The sequence below is a fragment of the Corvus cornix genome, chromosome 4, assembly GCF_000738735.6.
Source record: "Corvus cornix cornix isolate S_Up_H32 chromosome 4, ASM73873v5, whole genome shotgun sequence".
NCBI lineage: Eukaryota > Metazoa > Chordata > Aves > Passeriformes > Corvidae > Corvus > Corvus cornix.
In genome coordinates this window covers 10,690,018-10,712,884 of record NC_046334.1, presented here as the reverse complement: position 1 = coordinate 10,712,884, position 22,867 = coordinate 10,690,018, and the positions used below count along the sequence as shown (strand labels likewise).

Genomic DNA, 22,867 nt, shown 5'->3' with positions numbered 1-22,867 from the left:
TTCCCTATTAAAAAATTAATTTGGTGATTTTTTTATATTCAGAATTTATGTGGAGTTAATTTGAGTCACAGCATCATATGTGAAAAATAAGGCAAACTAGGAAAAAGAAAAAATAGTCTCTTTGCCTTTCTAGGATCTCCATATATTTATTCTTCTATATTTCAAAAAAATTAATTAGTTTATTGTTTAATTAAATTCTATTAGATTACATTTTCGGAGAGGATCCCATTACACATACAAGACAGAGAAAATGCATTCTGAGTATCATAACAATTCACATTTCCTTAAGTGACTTTTATCAGTTCTGTGACTTTTTATCTATGATGTGACTGGTCTGTTCTGTAGCAAAACCTAATTTTTCAACATAACATCGTCCTTTGTATCAGGAACCTTGGCACACTGAAGATTTTGGCCTCAAGGTTCTCTCGTCTGCAGCTCCTACTGGTGTCTTTCACTTTCCATGTGAAACAGAAACTCTCTGTATATGAAAAAATATATTTTACTTGTATTGTATGCACTGTGTATTAGTGAGAGGAGTTCTCTTTACAAAGGATGTTGAGATCCTAACAGCTAAAATTGCTTACATATGCCTCCTCATGTTTGGTGTGGTAGTTATCACAGTTCTTCCTTCTTCCGAATTATAGTAATAGTCTTTCAGAACCCAAAATCAGATAGGTAGGTTTTGGTTGTGTTGGAGCTGCAAGTTTTGAGAGGAGGTGGGGGATGAACAGGGGAAGAACAGAAAGCATGGTCAGTTGGTTATCTTCTGACAGGATGGCCACAATCTGGCATTCAGTCCATGTTCAAAAAGCAGTAAAGCAGGGGATTAAGGCTGTTCTTTTGCACCAATGCCTCTTTATTTAGGGGCTACTAGAAATGAGTTTGTACCACATTGCCTTGTATAGCTCCTGCTTTGTAAAATCATACATTATCATCAAAATGCTTCATAACATGAAAATCTGGTAGAGGAAGGGTTCTGTTTGTTTTATTTTAGTAAAGATCTTCTAAGTAACATTTCTTCTGCAGATGCTGTGGGTATAGGAACTGTTGTACTGGGTCATCTCAAAGGGGCATTTAGCCCGGCGTCCACTCACCAGTGAGCAAGTAGAGTGTAAGAAACAGAGCAACCACACAGTCAGCCTTCCCTGGCACATCTTCCAGATATCCCAGGTCTAAGAACTTCTTGCTGAGCCCATCTGTACACAGTTTGCTTTTGCGGCCCCCTGCATATGTGAAGAAGGTTTCTTCTTGTTCCTGAAGAGTGAGGTGAAATGAGGAAAGCCAAGAAAACAGTTGTAGCAGAAGTTTCTTGTTTGCACTGAGTATGGGGGGCATGTTATGCAAATTCCTCTCACTGGTGGTAGATGGAATTCCTGGAGCAACCCTAGGCTTTGTCTCCTTTCATGTTTTTCATGTGAGTTTGAAAATTGCTGGAGGAGATGAATGCCCTGCTCCAATTGGCTTTTTGAGGAAACTGGTAATGAGGGCTGTTTTTCTCATGGCTTTATTCAAGACCTGTAAACACCAGCAGAGCTGGGAAGAAAGAAGTCAGAAAGACGGGGAGAGGCTGTTTGCAGCATATGAACATGCACCGGGCAAGCAGAGGCCCTGTAGCTGTCACAAGGAAAGCTCATGCTCTAAGGCTACCTTGCTTTCTGCAGCCACAAAACTTGAGGCTGCAGAACGCTCACACTGTGAGGCTGTGAGATCTGAACTGGGACAGGAGAGGGAAAAAGATGGGACTGTGCAAGGGGGGAGCAAATGTTTCCCACCTGCACATTTCACACCCAGCTCCCTGCAGCTTCACATCACTGCACAGATCTGCAATGGTATCTTGCCACTTGTTACAGCCTCCTCCAATCACTGCTGCCACCCGGGTGAGAGCTCCAGGGCTCCAGCAGAGCACTGGGAAAGCAGAGGAGGCAGGGACCAATTGTAGCTCTTAGCAGGAGAGCAGCTTTATCCCCAGTGGGAACTCCTGTGCTGTGTGCCTTTACTAGGAAAGGTTGGAGCCAGGAATGCCAGAGCACACAGGCCTTGTGCAGCCCTGCTGTGCTGGGACCAAGAGGAGAATCTCTGCAGTTCTGTGGTTTAGTCTGAATCTTTTGTGGTTTGAACCTCTGCTCCAAAATGGCTACCTGGGGAGACGGCATTCCCAAGAAGGGTGCTGTGCCCTTGTGTTCCCCTGCGGCTCCTTAGGGAGCCTTTTACCTGGGGTCCACTTAGTAGTTCTCTGGTAACATTTCCACGCCCTGTATGGAGAGAACTTTGTTGGGTAGATCATGCTGCTGTACAGACATTGGGAACACTCAATGGGAAAAATATCTGCTTTAGTTCCAGGCATTGCAGTCCTTTCTCATTAGCAGGGAGAGGAGAAGGCTGCCACTACTTTACTGATGAGTCAGGAAAATCCTCTGTTTACAGCATTGAATGTTTCTAATATGATTATTGCAGGTCTGAATTTGGAGTTTGGCAATATCAGAAAGCTTTTGAGTTTTGGAAAAAAAGTAAAGAAAATAGTAATGACTTATGTCCCCAGATATAATGAAATCACAGTCCCTGCAAATCCTACAGCCATAAGGAGCCACACTATTCAAGGTTGTTCTTGGCCTTGTGTCATCCACCTGGCATTGAAAAAAAGTCAGGCAGCTGTGCATTTTAAAGCTGGGCCCTTAATGTAATTCTGAAATATGCCAATTGCCAGGCTTTTATTTTCATTTGATTGTTTTGAAAAGCTTAGAAGAAATGAGAAAAAATAAAGGAGTATTGTAAATAGCCCTAGGAAAAGCCTCAACCTGCTGTCCATGTAATTTCCTTTAAAAACAAATTTTGTACTATCGGAAATGATCACACAGCAGATTTGCACACAATCCTATACGCCCGATATCTACATGGTTTTATATAATTTCTTTAGCATGTTTTCTCATAGTTACAGTTGTTACTAAGGTTACTATAACTGTAATTAAAGAAGGAAGAAGGGCTTGCTTACCCCAAAGCTTGTCCGCGGTTCCCTGTGTGTCTAATTAAAAATACTTTTTTTTTTTCCCCTTTCTGTAGACTTTGCTTAGACCATCATGGTTGTTACACTACTTACTGTTTATCTGGGATTTAAACTGACAGCTCCTCCTGCTAGTTCTCCTCTTCTCCTTGCCTCTCTTAAATAACCCAGAAGTGATTGAACATGAAAGTTAGTTATTAAGCAAGAACTTGGAGCTGCACAACCTTTTTTCCCTTGGCAAGGCAAGAAAGTAATGCTCTTTCCAAGAGCAAATGTAGTATCATTATTATAGGCCAAACTAGGAAGATTTTAAGCTTGTTTTCTTAGAGTTTAGAGGAACAAAACTGAAGCCTCTGGAAATGAAACTGGGGGAAAGACCCAACCCAGGCAGAAATCTTTATTAAACACAGATGTCAACAGCAGTAGCATGTAATTAGTGCCCTAATTGTGACTGGGCAAATAACGGTGGCTTGGGGAGGGTCCACATGAAGGTATCTGACTGTGGATGTGTCTTTTTCAGCTAATTACCAAGGCTCCCTTTAAGATCAGTGAACAGAAAAAGACATTTCTGGAGCATGATTTATCTCATTCCCATCTCAGCCTGGTCTAGGGGATATGAATTGCATTCTTAAGACTGGAATGACTTGACCTGTTTTTGCCTGCATCTTTCTTATGGTGCCTACAACAGTTCCCAGACTCCGTGTCCTGTTCATAGCTCCCCATACACACTCCTTTTTTTTCCTGAATAAGAAAAAAAGGAGACATAAAAGCACATTGATCTGACAAGATAGAAGATATTTTGTATTCCCATTGGCTGGGGACAGGATTTGGGAGATTTGAGTCAAATTCTAACCCTGCCACTTATTTAATACACAGCTTTAGGCAGCTGCCTACTCTGTTTTCTGAAGTGAAATTTAGAGGTTTAATGTATGTTTGCATCTGAATGACAGCATTTAAGTGATAAATGATGGTTGGGGGGGTAGACACACAATTAGGTTTATTTTTCTTTTTAGATTCATCTCACCTATGTTTTTCTGAGACTAAATCCACATAATTCTGGTAGTAGCCCAAGAGTACTGTGTCTTCAGACTAACAAATTAAAATCACTTAGTACTAGGTGGCTTATCATTCCTACAATATGAGAAAAAGGAGGGAAGGAGAAGTCTTTTGAAAAGGAAAATAAGATTAGTGGAAGCCCATTATATGAATTCACACTGGCTTATAATGCATTTCTATGGCTTATTTAATAGCAAACTATGATGTCTAGTGCTTCAGACCTTCAAGGGGTTTAGGAAAGAATTGTAGTGTTCTATGTGACTTGGTCTTTACCTACTACAACAACAAGAAGTGTTTTTTAGTCTTGCATTTATTTAGCACTGTTAAAGGTCCAAACCTTCAGTGGTGAATGGGACTTGAAGTCTAAATTTAATTTTAATTAGCTGCTAATATATGCTTAGTACGCATAGATTTCTGAGATTAAAACCCATGTGGGTATCATGGGCAGTGACTACATGTGCATGTGTGCACTTGTGTGGAAAAACCAGGGAAGTTTTTTTGATAGCAAAAGGAAAAAAGTAAAAAAACCAAAAAACTGTGTTGTGTACACTGGGAATGTACAGACATCTATAGCATTATGAGTTGCAGTTCCTTCCCTTGGAGGGCTGTTTTCAAAATACACAAATAGATAAAAGTGCCTGGTTGTAATGTGGTCCATGGCCATAACTAACTGGGAACGTGACCTGTTTGGCAGAACACTGCCCACCTTTCTCCTGGTAATCTTTTTTGTTTGTGTGGAGAGATCTCTAAGCCTTACACACCTCTGGGATTTGGGAATCTTCCTGCCGTTGCTGCCATGAGTTCAACACTGTGTATGTATATCCAGAGTAAGATGGGAGAGAAGAAGAGGTTTATCCTGTGTTGGAGACAGCTACTGTAGATGAAATAAAGAAGGTAAGATCTGAGCAAAGGTCTTGGTCTGATGTCATTTATTGCATAAACCATTCTTTGTCTTTTAGGTTGCTTAGTGTACTCAAGGTGAAGCATGTGCTAAATACTGTGCTGAATCAGGGCCTTCATTTGCTTAAAATCTTTTTCTTTATACTTCATCAGTAGACTTAAATAGTACATTTGCAGTTGATGCCACACAGCAGGTCCAGCCTCGTGAGTCTGTGACTCTGGTAATTGCTGGGAGCTGGGAGACCAGACATGTGCTTTTCCATTAGTTGTGCTGTGTGCCTTTGTGGGACCTGAGATCAGCTTGAGGTGAAGGTACTGAGGCCACAAAGAGCTAAAGTTTGTATGGTTTACTTGGCCATATTTAGGGCAAATCTGCTGTTCAGTGCTGTCTGGCCTTTAGCCCTTGTCAAATAGCTCTCAAACTGTGCTCAGAACAATTCAGAACATGTCTGGGGCATCCTATACAGTCCTTTGAGTCCTTGAGTCTTCACAGAGCTTCAGTGATCCTGCATTTTTTTTTTTTCCAGTACTGTCTATAACTTGCATTGAAGCCAAAAAATAAATGCAGAGAGGAGTTGTTCCATCAGACATAGTGTCTATCTCTGAAGAAATTTTGGTGCAGAAGAAATTACCTTATCAATGTGCCCCTGATTCCTAGGGAGCTTAAGGGGATTCACCATGGAGTGTTCAAGGCAGGTTGGATGGGGCCCTAAACAACCTGATCTGGGGTGTTATCCCTGCCCATGGCAGGCGTATTGGAACAGGATGCTCTATAAGGTCCCTTCCAACCCAGACCTTTCTATGGTTCTGTGACCTGAGGGCTTCAGCACCTTTCAGGATTGATCCATGGGTTTTGTCCACAAGTCTTTCAAAACGGCTGCTGCCTGTCTTCTTTTAAAGAGATATGTAAAGTCAAGACAACCAACCAGTTCCTGCATTTCTCCTCTTTCCTAGAGATGGATCAAGCTGATTGTGCTGATCAGGGAATTGTCTGACTGAAGGAAAAAGCTGTCTCTGACATATTTTCTATTTTGGCATTTTCAGTTATGTGATTTTATTATTTATTTTTAAATGGTCAGTAGCTGAGCACAAATTTATTTCCAAACTCATCTGTCCCATGTTGGATTTTTTTTTCCTTTCCCCAAAAGATGTCTCATTACTATGCAAACAATTAAAATGTAGAAAAAATATGAGAATTAATTACCATGCAAAGGATTCATTTCCCTCCCCTTCCCCCATGCTTGGGTCTCCTTTGCAATGCTTACTGTATTGTTAATTGTTCAACCTGTACTTAAATAACCTGCACCCCTTTAAAGGTATTTGTCGTTGCAGAAAAATCTTCAGCTGACCTATGTCCTCAGTGAAGCTGCCCATTCAGGCACGGGGAACAGATGGGGAAGAGGAGGCTAAATTCACCATTTTGTTTGCAACACAGTATAACTGATTCCCAAAATTTTTTCTTTTAATGTGTTAGTTGTGGAAATCTGTTAATTTGATATTTAAATTATTTTCAAGTGGAAGTTTCATTTATGATGTTACCCCAAGAGGGTGACTAAAATGTGTGGGCTTGAACAGGTACAGTGTATAGACGATGTGGCTCTCATTTCCTTCCTTTTCCAATTGTATGAAACATTTTGCTTCAAAAAGCATGAACTTGAACTTAGTCATGTGGAAGAATCCCCGAAATTACTTAGCCCACATCGATTTGAGGAACTGGAAGGTGCTGCTTCATGCACGTATGGAATAAGTATGTTGCCATGAAGTGATGTGTGTTGGGAGTTAACACCAATGATATGAATGGAAGACAACTGTGCCATTTCTGAGTTCAGCCTTCTGTCAGCTTGCTATCTGGCTTCTAGAGATCATGCACTAGATAGGCTTTGGTAATAAAAGAGATCCAACAGAAACTCCTAGTCCATGGAAATCTATGGTGTCATCAGGGGAGTACTGTCATGCCTTCACCATCTCTTCTGGCTCATTCTTCAGAGTTTCTCTGAGAATATTCTGGAGTAATATGTATGTAGATTGTGCCATGGCAGTATTTTGCAAGCAGCTGGAAGGTAATTTGCTTGCCCTAAGTATAGGAAGGGCTTTTCCCTTACATCAGTTGGACAAGGTTTTAGTCTGTCAGTTCTGAAATCAGGAACAGGGCTCACATCCTACTGGTGCCTTAATGACAAGGAAAGCAGAGGCTGTCACACAGCTGCTCCTCCTTTGCAGAGGACAGGAATGCTTTCGTGTCCCACATACACCTTTGCTAGTCAGGCAAGATGCCAACAGCGTATTTCACTACCCTGCTATGACTTGTGCTCATCCAAGGATGAACTAGGACAAAATTTTCCCCAGGAAACCATTCCTCATGTCACATACACAGTTTAAAGAGCTACTGAGTAGCTATGGTGCATGTGCAACAACTCTGGGTATGTTGTTTTGCTGGTTCTTAAATTAAAATACAAGAGGTTCCTGCATATCGTTTCTACCCTGATTTGTAGGAGTTCGTTTGGAGGCACAGCTTTAATAATCTCCAATGTCTTCTTTTTATCATAGCCTGTCTTCTGTCCAGATACAAAGCAGACTGGAAATGTTTTCCAAGGGTGAAGACTTACCAGAGCAACTGCCAGACAAGTCAGTTAGAGGTTGCTTGACTAAATCCTCATAACACACCCTGAAAATGCAGCTCATGCCATCTGCAAGGACACTTTCAGAGAGAGTAGAGCTCTGCTGCTGGGTGTGAGAGGCACGAGTAGACACGGCCAGCTCAGTAGTTCAGTTTGCAGGCTCTTAGCACCTTCACTAAGACTTTTGCACAAATGGAGCAGTGCTGGCACTCCCAAAGCAACGAGGTTACTGCTTTGTCAGTGTTTAGCCTATTGGGCCTGTCCTGGGTTGCAGTGTATTCCATTACCGTCCGCATGAGATGCTGAAAGCAGGTGGGGCAGTGTTTCCTTGCCTTCTGCCCCCAGACTATCTTTCTGTTAATGGCCCATCAATGCCCTGCTGCATGACTCAGAGATAACTCCCTCTGGACCATCTTCTGTTAATGAGTACATCAACGGCTGGCCTCATGACTCATCATCCCATTGTGAGATGCTCCACCCAGAGGGAGGAACCAAGCAAGCATTCCATCCTGGATATAATCTGAGATTCCGAACACCAGAGACAACCCTTTCCACTGGATTTCCAGAGGACAGGAGCTACATAGCCACCACTGAACCTTCCAAGGAAGAGCAGACCCTTCTACAGGATCACTGCTTCAACAGAACCACATCCACCACTTCAGGAGGACTGCAGCCACCATTCTACCAGACTGCTACCACCACCCTGACTAACAGGGTGTCAGGTTGTATCCTGACTCTGTCAGTTTGAACCAGGGTTTTCTTTTATTTTTTTCCTTTTCTTTAATTTCCCTATTAAATTGTTATTCTGACTTGGTGCCTCCCACTGGTTCGTTTTCAAACTAGTACATATTTTGGCGCCCAGTGTGGGGCTTGCTCTGAGAGAAAGTCAGAATTACAATTTTGTATTAACAGAAACCTATTCACCCTGGTGCTCAGCTTGTCTATATGGATACTGTATCCTGGTCTCTATATTTTTCCTCACATGGGTAACTACCTGCCTGTTGTATTGCTCCTGTTAAAACCAGGGAATGGTATAAGAATTTCTTTATTGGTTTATTATGTCTATAGCATAATAACCTGCGAGGCGATGAATACCATTCAGAGTATATACTCAGTTTTGTTTGGCTGTCCTAGTCTGGGCTGCTATGTCTGGGATCTCCTCAGCAATCACACCCAGCCCCTGGTGGGAAGAGTAGAGAGTGGTTTCTTCCAGCCTTTCAGGCCAGGCACAGCAGTTTTTGAAAATATTGAGTTCCCTCTGGATGTTAAGGATGGTATGATCTTCTTGTCAGTTCTATTCTTTTTTTTCTCTATGGCCTTCATTGTGTACACCATGCTTAGAAACAAAACACTACTTGGTGTGGTGCAACGTCTGCTTGAGGAGGAGGGAAAAAGGAGCAAAGCAACAAACACCATGTCTGTACAGCCTTTCACAAAGAAGAAAGGAACCAAAAGCAAAGCAACAGTGTCCATCTCTACGCAGACTGTCACAGAGGAGAAAGAAACCAAATGCAAAACAACAGCATCCATGTCTAAGCAAACTGACACAGAGGAGAAAGGAACCAAAAGCACCATCAGCGTCTCCACGCAAACTGTCAGTGGACCAGAACAGCCTAAACCGATTGCAGTTGCCCCGTTCAGAAGAAGAAATCAAAAAGCAAATCAGTCCGCATAGTGACCAACGAGGATGCAGCAGGACCTTCGCACCCAGCAGAAGAAACAGAGCCAGAGATCATCACTTGGTTGCTATCCCTGGGTGAGCTGCGAGACCTGCGGAGGGAATTCACCCGCCAGATGAACGAGTCTATCCTGACCTGGCTGCTCCGCATCTGGGACACTGCAGCCAATGACACCATTCTGGACGGAAGTGAGGCCAGGCAACTGGGATCTCTGTCCTGGGATGTGGTGATTGACCAGGGGATCGGGAGAACCCAAGAAACTCTCAGCTTCTGGCAGCGACTGCTTACAAGTGTAAGGGACAGGTACCTTTGTAAAGAAGACCTCCAGGTGCACCAATGAAAATGGAGCACAATGGAACAAGGTATCCAGCGCCTGAGGGAATTGGCTGTGCTGGAAATAATTTTCTCAGAAGACAAGAGATTTCCTAAGAGCCCAGATGGTGTCCAGTGCACATCACAGGTGTGGTTGAGATTCACACATCTTGGACCAGAGATATACTCCCATTACCTGGCAACGCTGCAATGGAGGGAAGGTGAGGACAGGGTGGGCATCTTGGTCAACAAACTGAGGATTTACGAGGACACTGTCACAGCCCCATTTCGCACCCATGTCTCATCCATGGAAACAAGGCTGGCTGAGCAAATCCGGAGCTTGATTGAAGAAGGCCATCAGAAACTGAAAAAGGAACTTAAGGAAGAAATTTACCACATCCCACCAGAACCAACAAGAGTCTCTGCCATTAGGAGCAGGCGTCCCCCAACCAGGGAGAGAGGATACACTCCATGAGATAATCTCTGGTTTTTCCTTCAGGAACATGGAGAAGACATGAGTAAGTGGCATGGAAAACCCACCTCCTCCTTAGCAGCCAGGGTACGTGAACTAAAAAGAGGGACAACTACCACAAGAAGCTCATCTAGAGTCAACGCTGCTCCAGTCTCTCCTGCACAGAACTCCAGATGGTATAGGAATGATAATGTGACCGATCCTCTTGAAGGGATCTCGGGAGCATATTCACCAGAAGGAAGCAACGTGTACCATGACCAGGAATAGAGAGGCCCTTCCTCTAGCCAGGTAGAGTTCAAGCTGCCTCAGAGGTAATTGGCACAGAAGCACAGTTGCTTCTGGCACCCTGATTACCAGTGCTGGGTTGGATGTTCAAGGGAAAGGTTCCTTCCACGCATCACACCACCGATGCTACTTGGAGCAAATGGATCACCCTCATCACGCAGCGTGCCTGTATTGGAAACCTGAATCGCCCTGGGATTCTGGAAATCATAACAAACTGGCCTGAAGGTGAGACTTTTGGATTATCTTCTGAAGGAGAGGAAGAGCAAGTGACCTGTGCCGAGGAAGCCCCACCATGTGATGAGCTACCGGAGTCTGAAAGACGATATGCCCTCTTCACTGATAGTTCCTGCCGAATCGTAGGCACTATCTGGAAATGGAAAGCCACTGTATGGAGCCCCACACAACAAGTTGCACAAGCTACTGAAGGAGAAGGTGGATCGAGCCAATTTGCTGAACTCAAAGCTGTCCAATTAGCTCTGGACATAGCTGAAAGAGAGAAGTGGCCAAAGCTCTACCTCTACACTAATTCATGGATGGTAGCCAATGCTCTGTGGGGTTGGCTGGAAAGGTGGAAGAGGGCCAACTGGCAGCGCAGAGGAAAACCAATCTGGGCCGCTGAGATTTGGCAGGACATCGTCGCCCAAGTAGAGAGGCTGACCTTGAAGGTTCAACACATGGATGCGCACGTACCCAAGATTCGGCCTAATGAAGAGCATCGCAACAATGAGCAGGTGGACCAAGCTGCCAAGGTGAAAGTATCTCAGGTGGATCTGGACTGGCAGCACAAGGGAGAATTATTCCTAGCTCGTTGGGCCCATGATGCCTCTGGTCATCAGGGGAGAGATGCAACATACCGATGGGCCCGTGACTGAGGGGTGGACCTTACCGTGGACAGCATCTCACAGGTCATCCACAGTTGCGAGACCTGTGCTGCAATCAAACAGGCCAAGCGGGTGAAGCCTCTGTGGTACGGTAGACGACTGTCAAAGTATAGGTATGGGGAAGCCTGGCAAGTTGACTACATCACACTTCCCCAGACCCACCAAGGCAAGTGCTACGTGTTGACCATGGTTGAAGCAACCACTGGATGGCTGGAGACTTAACCTGTGCCTCATGCTACAGCCCGGAACACCATCTTGGGCCTGGAAAAGCAAGTCTTGTGGAGACATGGCACCCCTGAGAGGATTGAGTCAGACAATGGGACTTATTTTAAGAACAGCCTCATAATCACCTGGGCCACAGAACACAGTATCGGATGGATATATCATATCCCTTATCATGCACCAGCTGCTGGGAAAGTTGAACGCTGCAATGGACTGCTTAAAACCACCTTAAAGGCACTTGGTGGGGGGACCTTCAAAAATTGGGAAGTGAACTTAGCAAAGGCCACCTGGGTGGTCAATACCCAAGGGTCCATCAGTTGAGCTGGTCCCACTGAGTCTGAACCCTTGCACACAGTGGATGGAGATAGAGTCCCTGTGGTACACCTGAGAGGTATTTTAGGAAAGACTGTTTGGATTAATCCCACATCAGGCAAAGGCAAACCCATCCGTAGGATTGTCTTTGCTCAAGGACCCGGTTACACTTGGCAGGTAATGCAGAAAGATGGGGAAACCTGTTGTATACCAGGTGCGAACTGTGTGTAGGGTTTCATTGTATATATGTGTGTGTGTGTGTGTGTGTGTGTGTGTGTAGAGTTTAAGGACGGTATTGATTTGGGATGATGTAGATGGTAATAGAATAAGGGGTGGATAATGTCCTGGGTTGCAGTGTATTCTATTACCATCCTCATGAGCTGTTGAAATCAGGTGGGGCAGTGTTTCCTTGCCTTCTGCCCCCAGACTATCTTTCTGTTAATGGCCCATCAATGCCCTGCTGCATGACTCAGAGATAACTCCCTCCGGACCATCTTCTGTTAATGAGCCTCATCAACACTTGGCCTCATGACTCATCATCCCATTGTGAGATGCTCCACCCAGAGGGAGGAACCAAGCAAGCATTCCATCCTGGATATAATCTGAGATTCCGAACACCAGAGACAACCCTTTCCACTGGATTTCCAGAGGACAGGAGCTACATAGCCACCACTGAACCTTCCAAGGAAGAGCAGACCCTTCTACAGGATCACTGCTTCAACAGAACCACATCCACCACTTCAGGAGGACTGCAGCCACCATTCTACCAGACTGCTACCACCACCCTGACTAACAGGGTGTCAGGTTGTATCCTGACTCTGTCAGTTTGAACCAGGGTTTTCTTTTATTTTTTCCTTTTCTTTAATTTCCCTATTAAATTGTTATTCTGACTTGGTGCCTCCCACTGGTTCGTTTTCAAACTAGTACAGGGCCGAAGCAAAATTAAATTAGATGGATCTGAAGAGGAGTAGATCATACATACATGTAGATCATATACTTGGGCAGGAAGGCTCTTTGACAATGATAACAGCATTCCATCCATTAAATAATTTGTGCTCTTGTCGTGGTTTGACGCAGCTAAGCGTCAAGCACACGAAATCTGTTATTTTCATAAGGGGAAAATAAGAAAATATTGAGGAAAACTTGAGAGCTGCGAGGTAAAACAGGTTCAAACTGAAACAGTTGCTGTACAAAGAAAAAAAGTTTATTACTAACAGAATTAAAAGTAAAAAGAAATAACAAAAAATTAAACCAAACCTCCCCTTTTTTCCAGCACTTCTCTCACTTATATTCAACTTGCACAAAGGATAACAGAACCTGGGGTTTTAGTCAGTGTTGCAATTCTTGAAAAGTCTCTCTTTTATGCTTAAGGAAAAAAGGGTTTCTTCTGCTTCATGTGGTTCCTAAACTGCCACCAACAGCAGACCCACCCAGAAAGAAACAATCTGCTCTGGTGTAAAAACATCTCTTCCATGAAAAATCTCAGTTCCTTCACACTGCCAAACATGGGCCATCACATGGGGTTATTAATCTTTTTAAGGATGAGTTATTTTGACCCGAACACAAAGGCCTTCTTCCCCACAAGTCTCTAAAAGCCTCTCGCTGCTTTTATATAGCTTGGCATAGGCACTCCTCAGAGTCTTCACGGGCCACACATGAATTCTCCATCCCCCCATGTACTTCAAATGGATTAAAGAGACAAACAGATTGTGATATTACAGTTTCTTACCACGGCAGGCAAGAAAGTTTTTTTAAGCTACGCGCGAAAAACGCGGCACCACCCTCTTTTTCTCCGGTTGCCATTTTCAGCTTTGTCTCACATGACTCACTTTCTCTTTCTCTCTGGCTCTGAAACCACCATGCTGAAGAGTGTTCTTGTTCTGGCTTTACAGTGGAAGAAAGCCTCGCTCCCTCTGTGCTGCTGGCTGCATGGTGTCTTCCTCAGTTTAGCGCCAAGTGTGCTGGCTGCAGAAAGGAGGCTCCACTGGCTCCTGCTGGCTCCACCAGCTCCGCGTGGAGAGGAGTGGGACCCACCAGTCCCAAGAAGTCGCGCCAGATGGGTTTAGCTGTGTGGCAGACTATGGCTGGTTTTAGCTGCCTGTGGCTCTGGGATAGTTCCTCCCCCAGAGATCCAGGGTCCGTGCCGCGGCGTTGGGAAAAGGGGAAGGTAGCAGGGGGCCCGGCCTGGCCCAGCGGGGCCCGGAGGCTCCGAGGCCCCCCCCACCTTCCGGCAGGCGAGCTGGGACAAAAGGCAATTCCCGCCTTTCCACGCGGTTTAAATACGTAAATTGCGAGAAGCGTCATTAGTCTAAAAGACTGTCCATCAACTCAGGTTCAACTTTGCATCCAGGCACCATGACTTTTTACTCTCACTCTTCAGTGAGAAACCCTTTCTGTCTGACTGGCTAAAATGTGAGGAAGTAGGTTGGTTTTCTCCCTGTTAGCTCTTGCAGGTTTAACCAGTGCCTTGATCATCATTTTTCTATTACTGCGAGGTGTTTCGTTCTTCTGGTGACTGATGGCAAAAACAACGGTGATGACAAGAGTCCCCAGCAGCCCTTTGCAGCGTAAGGGGCAAAAGGTTGACCCCTTCCCTGGGGCAGAGGTTACTCTGTGAGCCTGCAGAGTTGTACAGGTTACTGGCTAGGTTGGCAGGATGAGATTTTACCAACTTCAGACAGATTTCACGTGAATTTCCTGCATATCTGAAACATTGCCCTGGCCAACAAGAGCTGGGCAGCCAGGCCTAGCGTGGAAGAGCACAGCATGTGCTTTAAATGAGCAGTTGTGCTCCAAAATCAATTTGCTACATCAGGCTTCATCCTGCGAGTTAGCAGGCATCAGTGCCATGCTTTCAGCAGCATGAGGAAATTCAAATAGTAGGGGAGTGATTGGATGCATGAAATACTTTCATTTGTGGGAAGTGGTGATATGTAACTCGCCTCCACTTTGCTTGGCTGCTTGTCTGAGGTCAGTTCCAACGGGTTTTTGAAACAGGTCCTGTGATCCCCACCACCTCTGCAGGACACTGGAGCAGGTGTCATTGGGAGGCCACTATGGAGCTGGTGGACTTAAAACACTGGTGACAAGATGTGGCTGTACCTCAGGCAGTGGCACTCTGGCAACACTGACTTTAGAATGGCAGTGTCAGAGGTGATACAGCAAGGAGGTGAGTGCAAAAAATCTTTTCAAACGCTGAAGCTGAATTGCTGGCATGCAAATGGCAATGCTGATTATTCCTTACTGATCTCAGATGCTGTCTTGTCAAATCCACTTGCTTAGTGTCACTTCACGGCCACCCCTGGGACACTTCCTAAATTGTTGATAGGATTTGTGTGCAGCACAAGTTAAGTAGCAAACTTGACTCAGTCATCAGGTTGCAGGCTGGAGGCTGCTGAATTGGGGTGGTGTTTGGCAGAGCTCATGGTAAGTACTCCCTGTTGGAGGTAAAAAGTATCAAGATCTTTCTGGAGAAGCTCTAGCAGAAAAAGGGAGAAGAAAGGTGGGGCAAACTCAGGAACAGACACACTGATGGAAGGGAGAGTAGAAACCCTGGAGGAAGGGCCAAGACTTGAATTCATTTCATGGAAAGGAACTGAAGGTCATGATGACTGGTGGGCCAGACTCATGCAACATGAAGAACTGAAAAGAACAATTTTTAACAGAAAGAGTCACAGAAGAGCATGTGGAGAAGATGATAATTCTTGTTTTTTCTACACATGCATATTCTCTGTGGAAGAATTTCGGCATTGGCTAGTTTCTCTGCTTTTCCACAGGGAGCAAAGATAGCTCCAGAGCAGGGCATGTTCCAGCAGAGCTGGGGAGCCAAGTGGACCAGACCTCTCAGAGTTGTTGCCCTTGTATTGAAGTGGCTGGAGCTGCCCTAGGGAAAGTCAGTGGCTACATGTAGCTGGTACACAAAAACATCTGTAAAAGTGATATCAGCCTCATCTGGGGGCTCACAGAGGAGAGGTGGACCTGTGTTAGACCCTGTGAATCATGTCCAACTTCTATTGGCATAGAGAGAATTTAGCCTCTCGGCTTCCCCACCTCCCCCTGGTTTTTGTGTTGGGGTTTTTTTAAGAAGCAATGAAACGACTATTCTGCTGCCACAGCCCCAGTCACTCCCCATGGACGACTGGAACAGCCACCCACCAAAGGCAGCTCCACAGTGGAGGATGGGCTAGTGAGTGGCTCGGCTGTTGCTATAACAACAGTACCTCTGTCTCATTTCTTTTGAAAAATGAATTGCTGCTGGTGAGATGAAGCGGAGCAGCTTCTCCTCACAGATGAAAGCCCTGCCAACAGCCTCCACACAGTCTTGTTTATCTATTGGGTCTGTCACGGCATGTCCAAGAAGCTCTGCCGAGGATTTCAGGATGGGTTGGATTAGACTGTTCGGGTCAGTGTGCATTTGCGTGCACAGCTTCTGTCCCCCTGCCTCTCCTCCAACTGAAAGTGATTTAAAAAGTCAACGTGCCAAATTTGACCTTTTCTCACTCTGCAACTGGAGTTTCTCCAAAGGCATATAAAGAATCGAGAGTCCTGCTTCACCCTCTTTTGCTTTGGGGTAGAAAACCGCTGTGAAATGAAGATTCATCAGCCAAATATTTTGTGTGATTAAAGCTAAAGGCTTATGAAGCTGGCAAGGGGGTTGTTTTATTTTAATATTTTCCTTTGATTTTAACATTTTCCTTTTTTTTTATGTGGCAACAGCCTTCTGTTCCTAGACATCAATCTCTCAGCTCCTGCTAATATCTTCGTGATGCATGCTGTAAAACATGCACAAACTGTGTATTTGTACTAGGAAGGAGAAGGAGGGTACTTTAAGAGATACTATTTTACTTCAGGGATTGTGTTTATAGAGGGAAGTGCTGAGGTTTTAGTCTAAGACACTGTGGAATCCTGGTGGTGGTAAACTGTTTGCCAGTATATGCTCAGTGTAGGATATCCAAACCATCCAAGAGTTAACGTGGTGATTGGGAATGAAATCAAGATATGAAAAGGAAAGTTTTCATTGAAATCATTTGATAAGGGTATTTCTGTGTTGTACCTCAGAAAAAGAAGATACATCTATTGTTATGGCTCCCAACTCCTCCAAAATGCTGGAATCAAGGTGCTTCCCCACCTGCAAAGGTTGTACCCAGCATGTTGCCTTCAAACAAACCTTTCATGTTAAGTTTTTGTCTACCTACAGTTTTTCAATGAGCAAAAAAAGAAAATAAAAAGATTAGTGCCTGTTAACCTACCAAGTCCTAAAGTCTCTGAAGGAGAACAATGTGGAGGTACAAACTTAGAAGAGGTTTAATTTCTTTTTGCAACAAGGCACAACTTCTGTAAGCTTCATATTTGATAGAAAATAGTTTCCATGTCAAGCTGCTTTTTGTTGTAATGCATAATAAACATGTTTATTAATATTTATATACTGGGCCTGCTTTTACGTTCACTAAAGTCACTGTATATTTGTAGAGGGGGACATCCAAGTTCCAGCACATGATGAAACTTTAGGAACTGATATTTTTAGGGCTGGTTATTTGCCAGACTAGATAGATTCTTTTGGTGAACATTCATATACAAATAAGGTGATAGATTCAGGATAAAATAAACCTGAAAGCATGAAACCATGTGAAAGCATATCACTCTTACCAGTATTTTGTCAAGGATTCATTCAAACTTGCAAAATGTATGGAGTCAGTTTGCTTGTATTCCTCAGGAGATAATTACTCTGACTACTCCCTGCCTTAAGACAACTTTTTTCCCATCTTTTCCTTATAGGAACTTTACTTCATGATGAGAAGCCTGCCACCAGGTCCCGTTCTTACTTTAACCCAGCATTTGGTCAATATGAACTTGGGGTAAAGGGCCACGACACATTTTGAACATTTCTTCAAATCCTGTTTTTGCCTGTGTATGCCCATTGAGTTTGGTCTTGAGTCACTTGCTGTTTGGTGAATGTTTTTCTGATGTGGCAATAGTGACTCTGTAGTGAGATGGCTTAGGAGTTGAAATGGGTGATTTCAGCTGTAAATTGTGTGAGTGGCCCATTAGCGCAATATTTAAATATGCTATTTTAACCCATTATATCAACTGACCACCTGCACTTGAGGCCAGCTCATGCTTTTTCTTTTCTTGCCCTGGAGCTGTGCTGCTGTGCCATTACCGCATCTGTACCATCCTTTCCTGTCTCCAGGGTCTGATCCAGGGTTATATAAAGATCAGTGGAACAAACTCAACTGTAGGATTCTGCAGCACGGCAGATACACAACTCAAAAAGCAGCAGAGAGCTGTAATGTCACACACACTGGTGTTCAGCTTAACATGGGTTTTTAGGGTAGGGAGGGAGCAGAGGTGAGACCTATACCATAAGTCCCCTTGTGGGATCTGATTTTGATCCTTCACACTAGTCTTGGGTGTTGACTTCCTTTCCACATGGCTGCTAACTGGCACAGATTGAGGCAATTACCACCTCTGGGCAAGCACCCAGAGCTCTGCTGCTGTGGCACAGAGCTGAGAAGGTGGTCCTTTCCTGCAGGGCTCTGCGCTCTGCAGCCTAGTGGGTTCCTGCAGACTATGGCTGATAAACCTGTCTATGCCAGGCATTAATCCAGAGAGAGTGGCACAGTGTGCATTCCCACCTGCATCTGCAGAGCTCATGGGGACAAGAGCTGCTGCAGGTGGGAGAGGAGTGGTAACACAGTGACAGGGACTTGATAGGGAGGCCCAAAATATGCTCACAGCCTTCCTGACCTCCACATTGCTGCAGGCTGGTTCCTCATCACAGCCTGCAACACAGGGAGAGGAACTTCGTATGCAAACCACTGGCTGGGCTGTTCCCTCATCTCCAGAAACTGGGGAGGGGAGAGTCTCAGGGTGCACAGAGGCAGTGCTGCACAGGCATAAATGCACAGAATGGTCTAAGTTGGAAGGGACCTTAAAAATCATCTAATTCCAACCTCCTTGCCATAGGCGGGGACACCTTCCACTAGACCAGGTTGCTCAGAGCCTCATCCAGGCTGGCCTTGAACACTTCCAGGGACGGGACATCCACAGCTTCTCTAAGCAACCTGTGCCAGTGCCTCACCATCCTCACAGGGAAGAATTTCTTCCTAATATCTAAACCCACACTCTATCAGTTTGAAGCCATTCCCCCTTATCCTATCACTTGGAGATAGTCCTTCTCCAGCTTTCTTGTGTGCCCTTTGGGAATTGGAAGGTGCTATAAAGATCTGCCCAGGACTTTCTCATCTCCAAGATCAACATCCACAACTCTCCAAATTCAGAGTTTTAAGAGCAGACACCAGAGGAAGAGATCAGCCATGTGGCAGAGGCTGTGGTCACCACTCGGCTGGTCTGTGTGGCACCACAGAAGCCAAGAAGTGGAGGAATTTCTGCCTGTGGGAGCTTGGCACATGCTGGCTTTGTGCAAGGCAGAACAGGCAGCAAAGTCTCAGTCACTTATGCCAACAGTGACCCACTGGTGACTCTTATTCACATGTTAATTGATTTCCTACATTAAAAAACTGTTCTGCTCCAGTGCAAATCAAAGAATTGATGGTCTGCTTAGACCCACAGCCTTGCCTTTCTGCTTGGTTCTCTGCAGAAGAGCAGCCTCACCAGTAGCTTGGTGTCCCATGCATGCTCAGCTGTGGCTGCAGCAATGCCTGTGCCAGCCACATCCCTCTGCATTGTGTGCTGAAACAGGCCACGCTGGCCTGAGGGGCAGGAGGAGGGCACAGCCTTCCCAGAACCACTCCCTCCAAATCCTAAGCAAGATATGGATTTGCTTGCCTGTCTTATACATGGGATGAAAGGGGAACCAGTCCTCTGGGATGGGAGAAATAAATGGGATCTGGATTGTGAAAAGAAAGAAGGTTGAGGACCTCTAGGTTAGGGAAGGGGTGGGAGCTTCGTATCTGGGACTTTCCTACCAGTAAGAATACTTTAAAAATTGATAAAATCTTTCAGTATTTTGTCTTCTATTGTTCTAGTATCAAGGATGCAAGTGTGTCCTGAAGGCATTTGCTAGAGCTGTGACCTCTTTGCTTCCTCTCCTCCCCACTATTGTTTTTTGCCTTAGCTGAAGAGAGATGCTTTTTTTAGCCTGGTACGTAAGTGAAGGACTCAACTTGGGTGTGAGTGGGGAGGACTGTACCTTGTTACAGTTCTTTGCTATGCTTCTTTAACCTGACTTAAAGCTGATGTTAACACATTATATTTTATAAAATTCTTATATTCCAATTTATTTGCTTTTCTGGAGACTTATCTTGCTATTATTTCTGTTAGCTATTTACATTTTATGTTAGCTCCTAGCACACAGCTGATTTCCTTTTTTTTTCATTATTTGATTGAGTTAACGTTATGCAAAGTGCCTTCTATTTTCTAGGGTGGATATATTTTTTCCTCCCTTAAAAGTGATTCTCAATATGTTAGCCAAGAACAGAGGGCTAATCAAATGAAACTATATTAAAAATGTTTTTTGTCAACAACACATTTCAATATAAGTAGTCAATCAATTGTATTGCAGTTATATTTAAAGAAGCTTCTAGAAACTTCCAACAAAAAGAATTTCAGAGGGAAAAGTAAATTTTAGTGATTCCTTTTTTCTTTTTTTGTTCCAATTTAAGAGTCCTCACTGTGTTAGGCACACTGCTTAAATCTCATCCCTGTATTAGGCACTAACAAGCTGAATTAGTCAACTTGCTCCCTAAATTTCTTGGAAGTTAGCACAGACTTGGCTTGGAAAGCACAGACTTATTTTACGGTTCTGCTTTCCTAGTCAAGGGAAGGTTTGGTTTGGGGCAGGGGGAGGTGTTTGGTTGTTTGAGTTTTTTTATACTGTGTTTTCAAATTGATCAAGCATAAGAATGAAATCAGAGGAACTTCCTAATCAGTTTTAAAACTTACTGTCACTGGCTTGATGAGGAGTATCTTGTCACAGTGCCCATGAGCACTTTTTTTGCATCTGCAAATGGTTAATTTTTTCTTTCCTCTTATTTTCTTTAAGCTTCAAGAGACAGTCAAAAGGAAGTTGGAAGGCACACGTTCACCTCTCAATGGAGAACAGCAGAACGGAGTTTGTGATGGGAACTTTTCTCCGACCAGCAAGCGGACACGAAAGGATGTGTCAAGCATTGAGGCAATCAACAGCTTGCCCATTAATTTGCCTTTGCCTGCTGTTTCTCCTCTTCACCAGCTTGACATGAAAGCTTCTCTGCCCCTGCAGAACAGTGGAAGTCACAGGAGTGGTCTAGAAGGCTTGGGTGAAAATGGTGGGCTTTCCGAGATAAAGCTCCCTGTTAATGGCTGCAATGAGCTGGATGATAGTTTTAACATCCTGCAGAACAAGGAACTAAAGCAAGAGCCTTTGGATGACTCCAGCTGCATAGACACTTCTGAAACATCTCTTTCAAATCAGAACAAGCTCTTCTCAGACATTAACCTAAATGATCAGGAGTGGCAGGAGCTCATAGATGAGCTGGCGAACACTGTCCCAGAAGATGATATACAGGATTTGTTCAATGAAGACTTTGAAGAGAAGAAGGAACCCGAATTTCCCAGGCCTGCCACAGAGACCCAGGAGAGTGCAAGCGTAAAAAGCGATCCATCCCATTCTCCATTTGCTCATGTCCCATTAGGGTCTCCCCAGGTCAGACCATCTTCTTCCGGTCCTCCATTTTCCAACATCTCCACAGCCTCCAGCATTGCTTCTGCATCCAGCGCACCACCGGCCCCAGTCCGTGCTGGATCACCAGCAAACTGTATTGCCCAGTCCCCTCAGACTCCCAGCCAGGCCCACACTCCCGGACAGATGCAGGCACGCTCTGGAAATGGCTTCCTGATGAACCCAGCATCGGCTGTTGCAGGATCAGGGCCTGGGCCAGTGTCCCTGCCGAGCGCTGACCTGTCCCCAGCTGAGCAGCTCAAGCAGATGGCAGCCCAGCAGCAGCAAAGAGCCAAGCTCATGCAGCAGAAGCAGCAACAGCATCCAAATCAGCCCTCAAGCTGGTCACCGGTGGGGCCTCCATCTAGCCCCTACGGAGGACCCTTCAGTGCAGACAAACCAAATAGTCCAATGATGTACTCTCAAGCCTTTAGCAACCAAAACCCAGTAGTGCCTCCTATGGCAAACAATCCCCAGAAGACCACAATTAATAACTACCTCCCTCAAAATCACATGAACATGATCAGTCAGCAGCCAAATAACTTGGTCACAAACTCCTTGAGCAAACAGCCCAATATGCTTTCTTATGGCAACACCAAACCTCTGACCCATTTCAATACTGAACTGAGTCAGAGGATGACCTCACCAATGGCAAATCCTGGGAAGAACCCCATGATGCCATACATCCAGCAGCAGCAATCCCAGCAGCCACAGATGCCAGCTCAGATGGCACACCTGAGCGAGGAGCAAAAACGCATGCTCATCATGAAGCAGAAAGGAATGATAAATCAGCCCATGGCATATACAACACTCCCTGCCCTTGGTCAGGTAAGTGTGAGTGCACGACAACGAGAGGCCAATACAAAGGCTTAGTACCTCTTTGTCCAGTCTCCTTCACTCACCTCCTCTTTCTCCTGGAAAGCATGGAATATCATTGCAGATGCTTCTTGGATTTTTCACATGGTATTGGAGCATGATCATTTTAAGAAACAACTGAAATTACGTTGCATTATACTTTAGACCTGTTGTTAATTCACTGCTCTTTCCTGTGCTTCCTCTGATGAGTGTGTAGGGCCACTCTGGGAAATTTTGGGTCAGAAATCACTTCTCCTTGGAGGGTTTGTTTCCTTTTTTTTTCATAATGCAAGACTTGATGGTTGTGGATCCCAAACCACTGCATGGCTTAGTTTCCCACAGTGCAGTTAGCATTGTAACAAAAAGATGGAGTGGTTGGTCCTTTCTTCTTGGGGTAGAGATCAAGCCAGCTTTAAACAGCATTTTTGGCATTTTGGCTCTGGGAACAAAGGATGAACATTTTGGGTGCCTTTGGTTTTGACTGGAAAAAGTAAGAACAACAGAATGCTTTTAGTGGTGCTTGGACCATGATGATGAGATGAGATGGTTTATTCTGGGACTTTCAAGCAGTCTTTAGCAACCCAAAGTGTTTTGTCTTTCAGCAAGAGGCTAAAGC

At 44.6% G+C, this 22,867-nt stretch overlaps 1 protein-coding gene across 4 annotated transcripts in view; it reads left to right on the top strand.

Annotated features, from left to right (window-relative positions):
* MAML3 (mastermind like transcriptional coactivator 3) overlaps nt 1-22,867 on the top strand; it is a 269,830-nt gene that overhangs the window by 162,035 nt on the left and 84,928 nt on the right. For all 4 annotated transcript variants that reach the window (XM_039550808.1, XM_039550807.1, XM_039550806.1 and 1 more), the window contains exon 2: nt 20,740-22,224. In XM_039550808.1, coding sequence (XP_039406742.1) covers nt 20,740-22,224 — 1,485 coding nt within the window. The remainder of the gene's footprint in view (nt 1-20,739; nt 22,225-22,867) is intronic.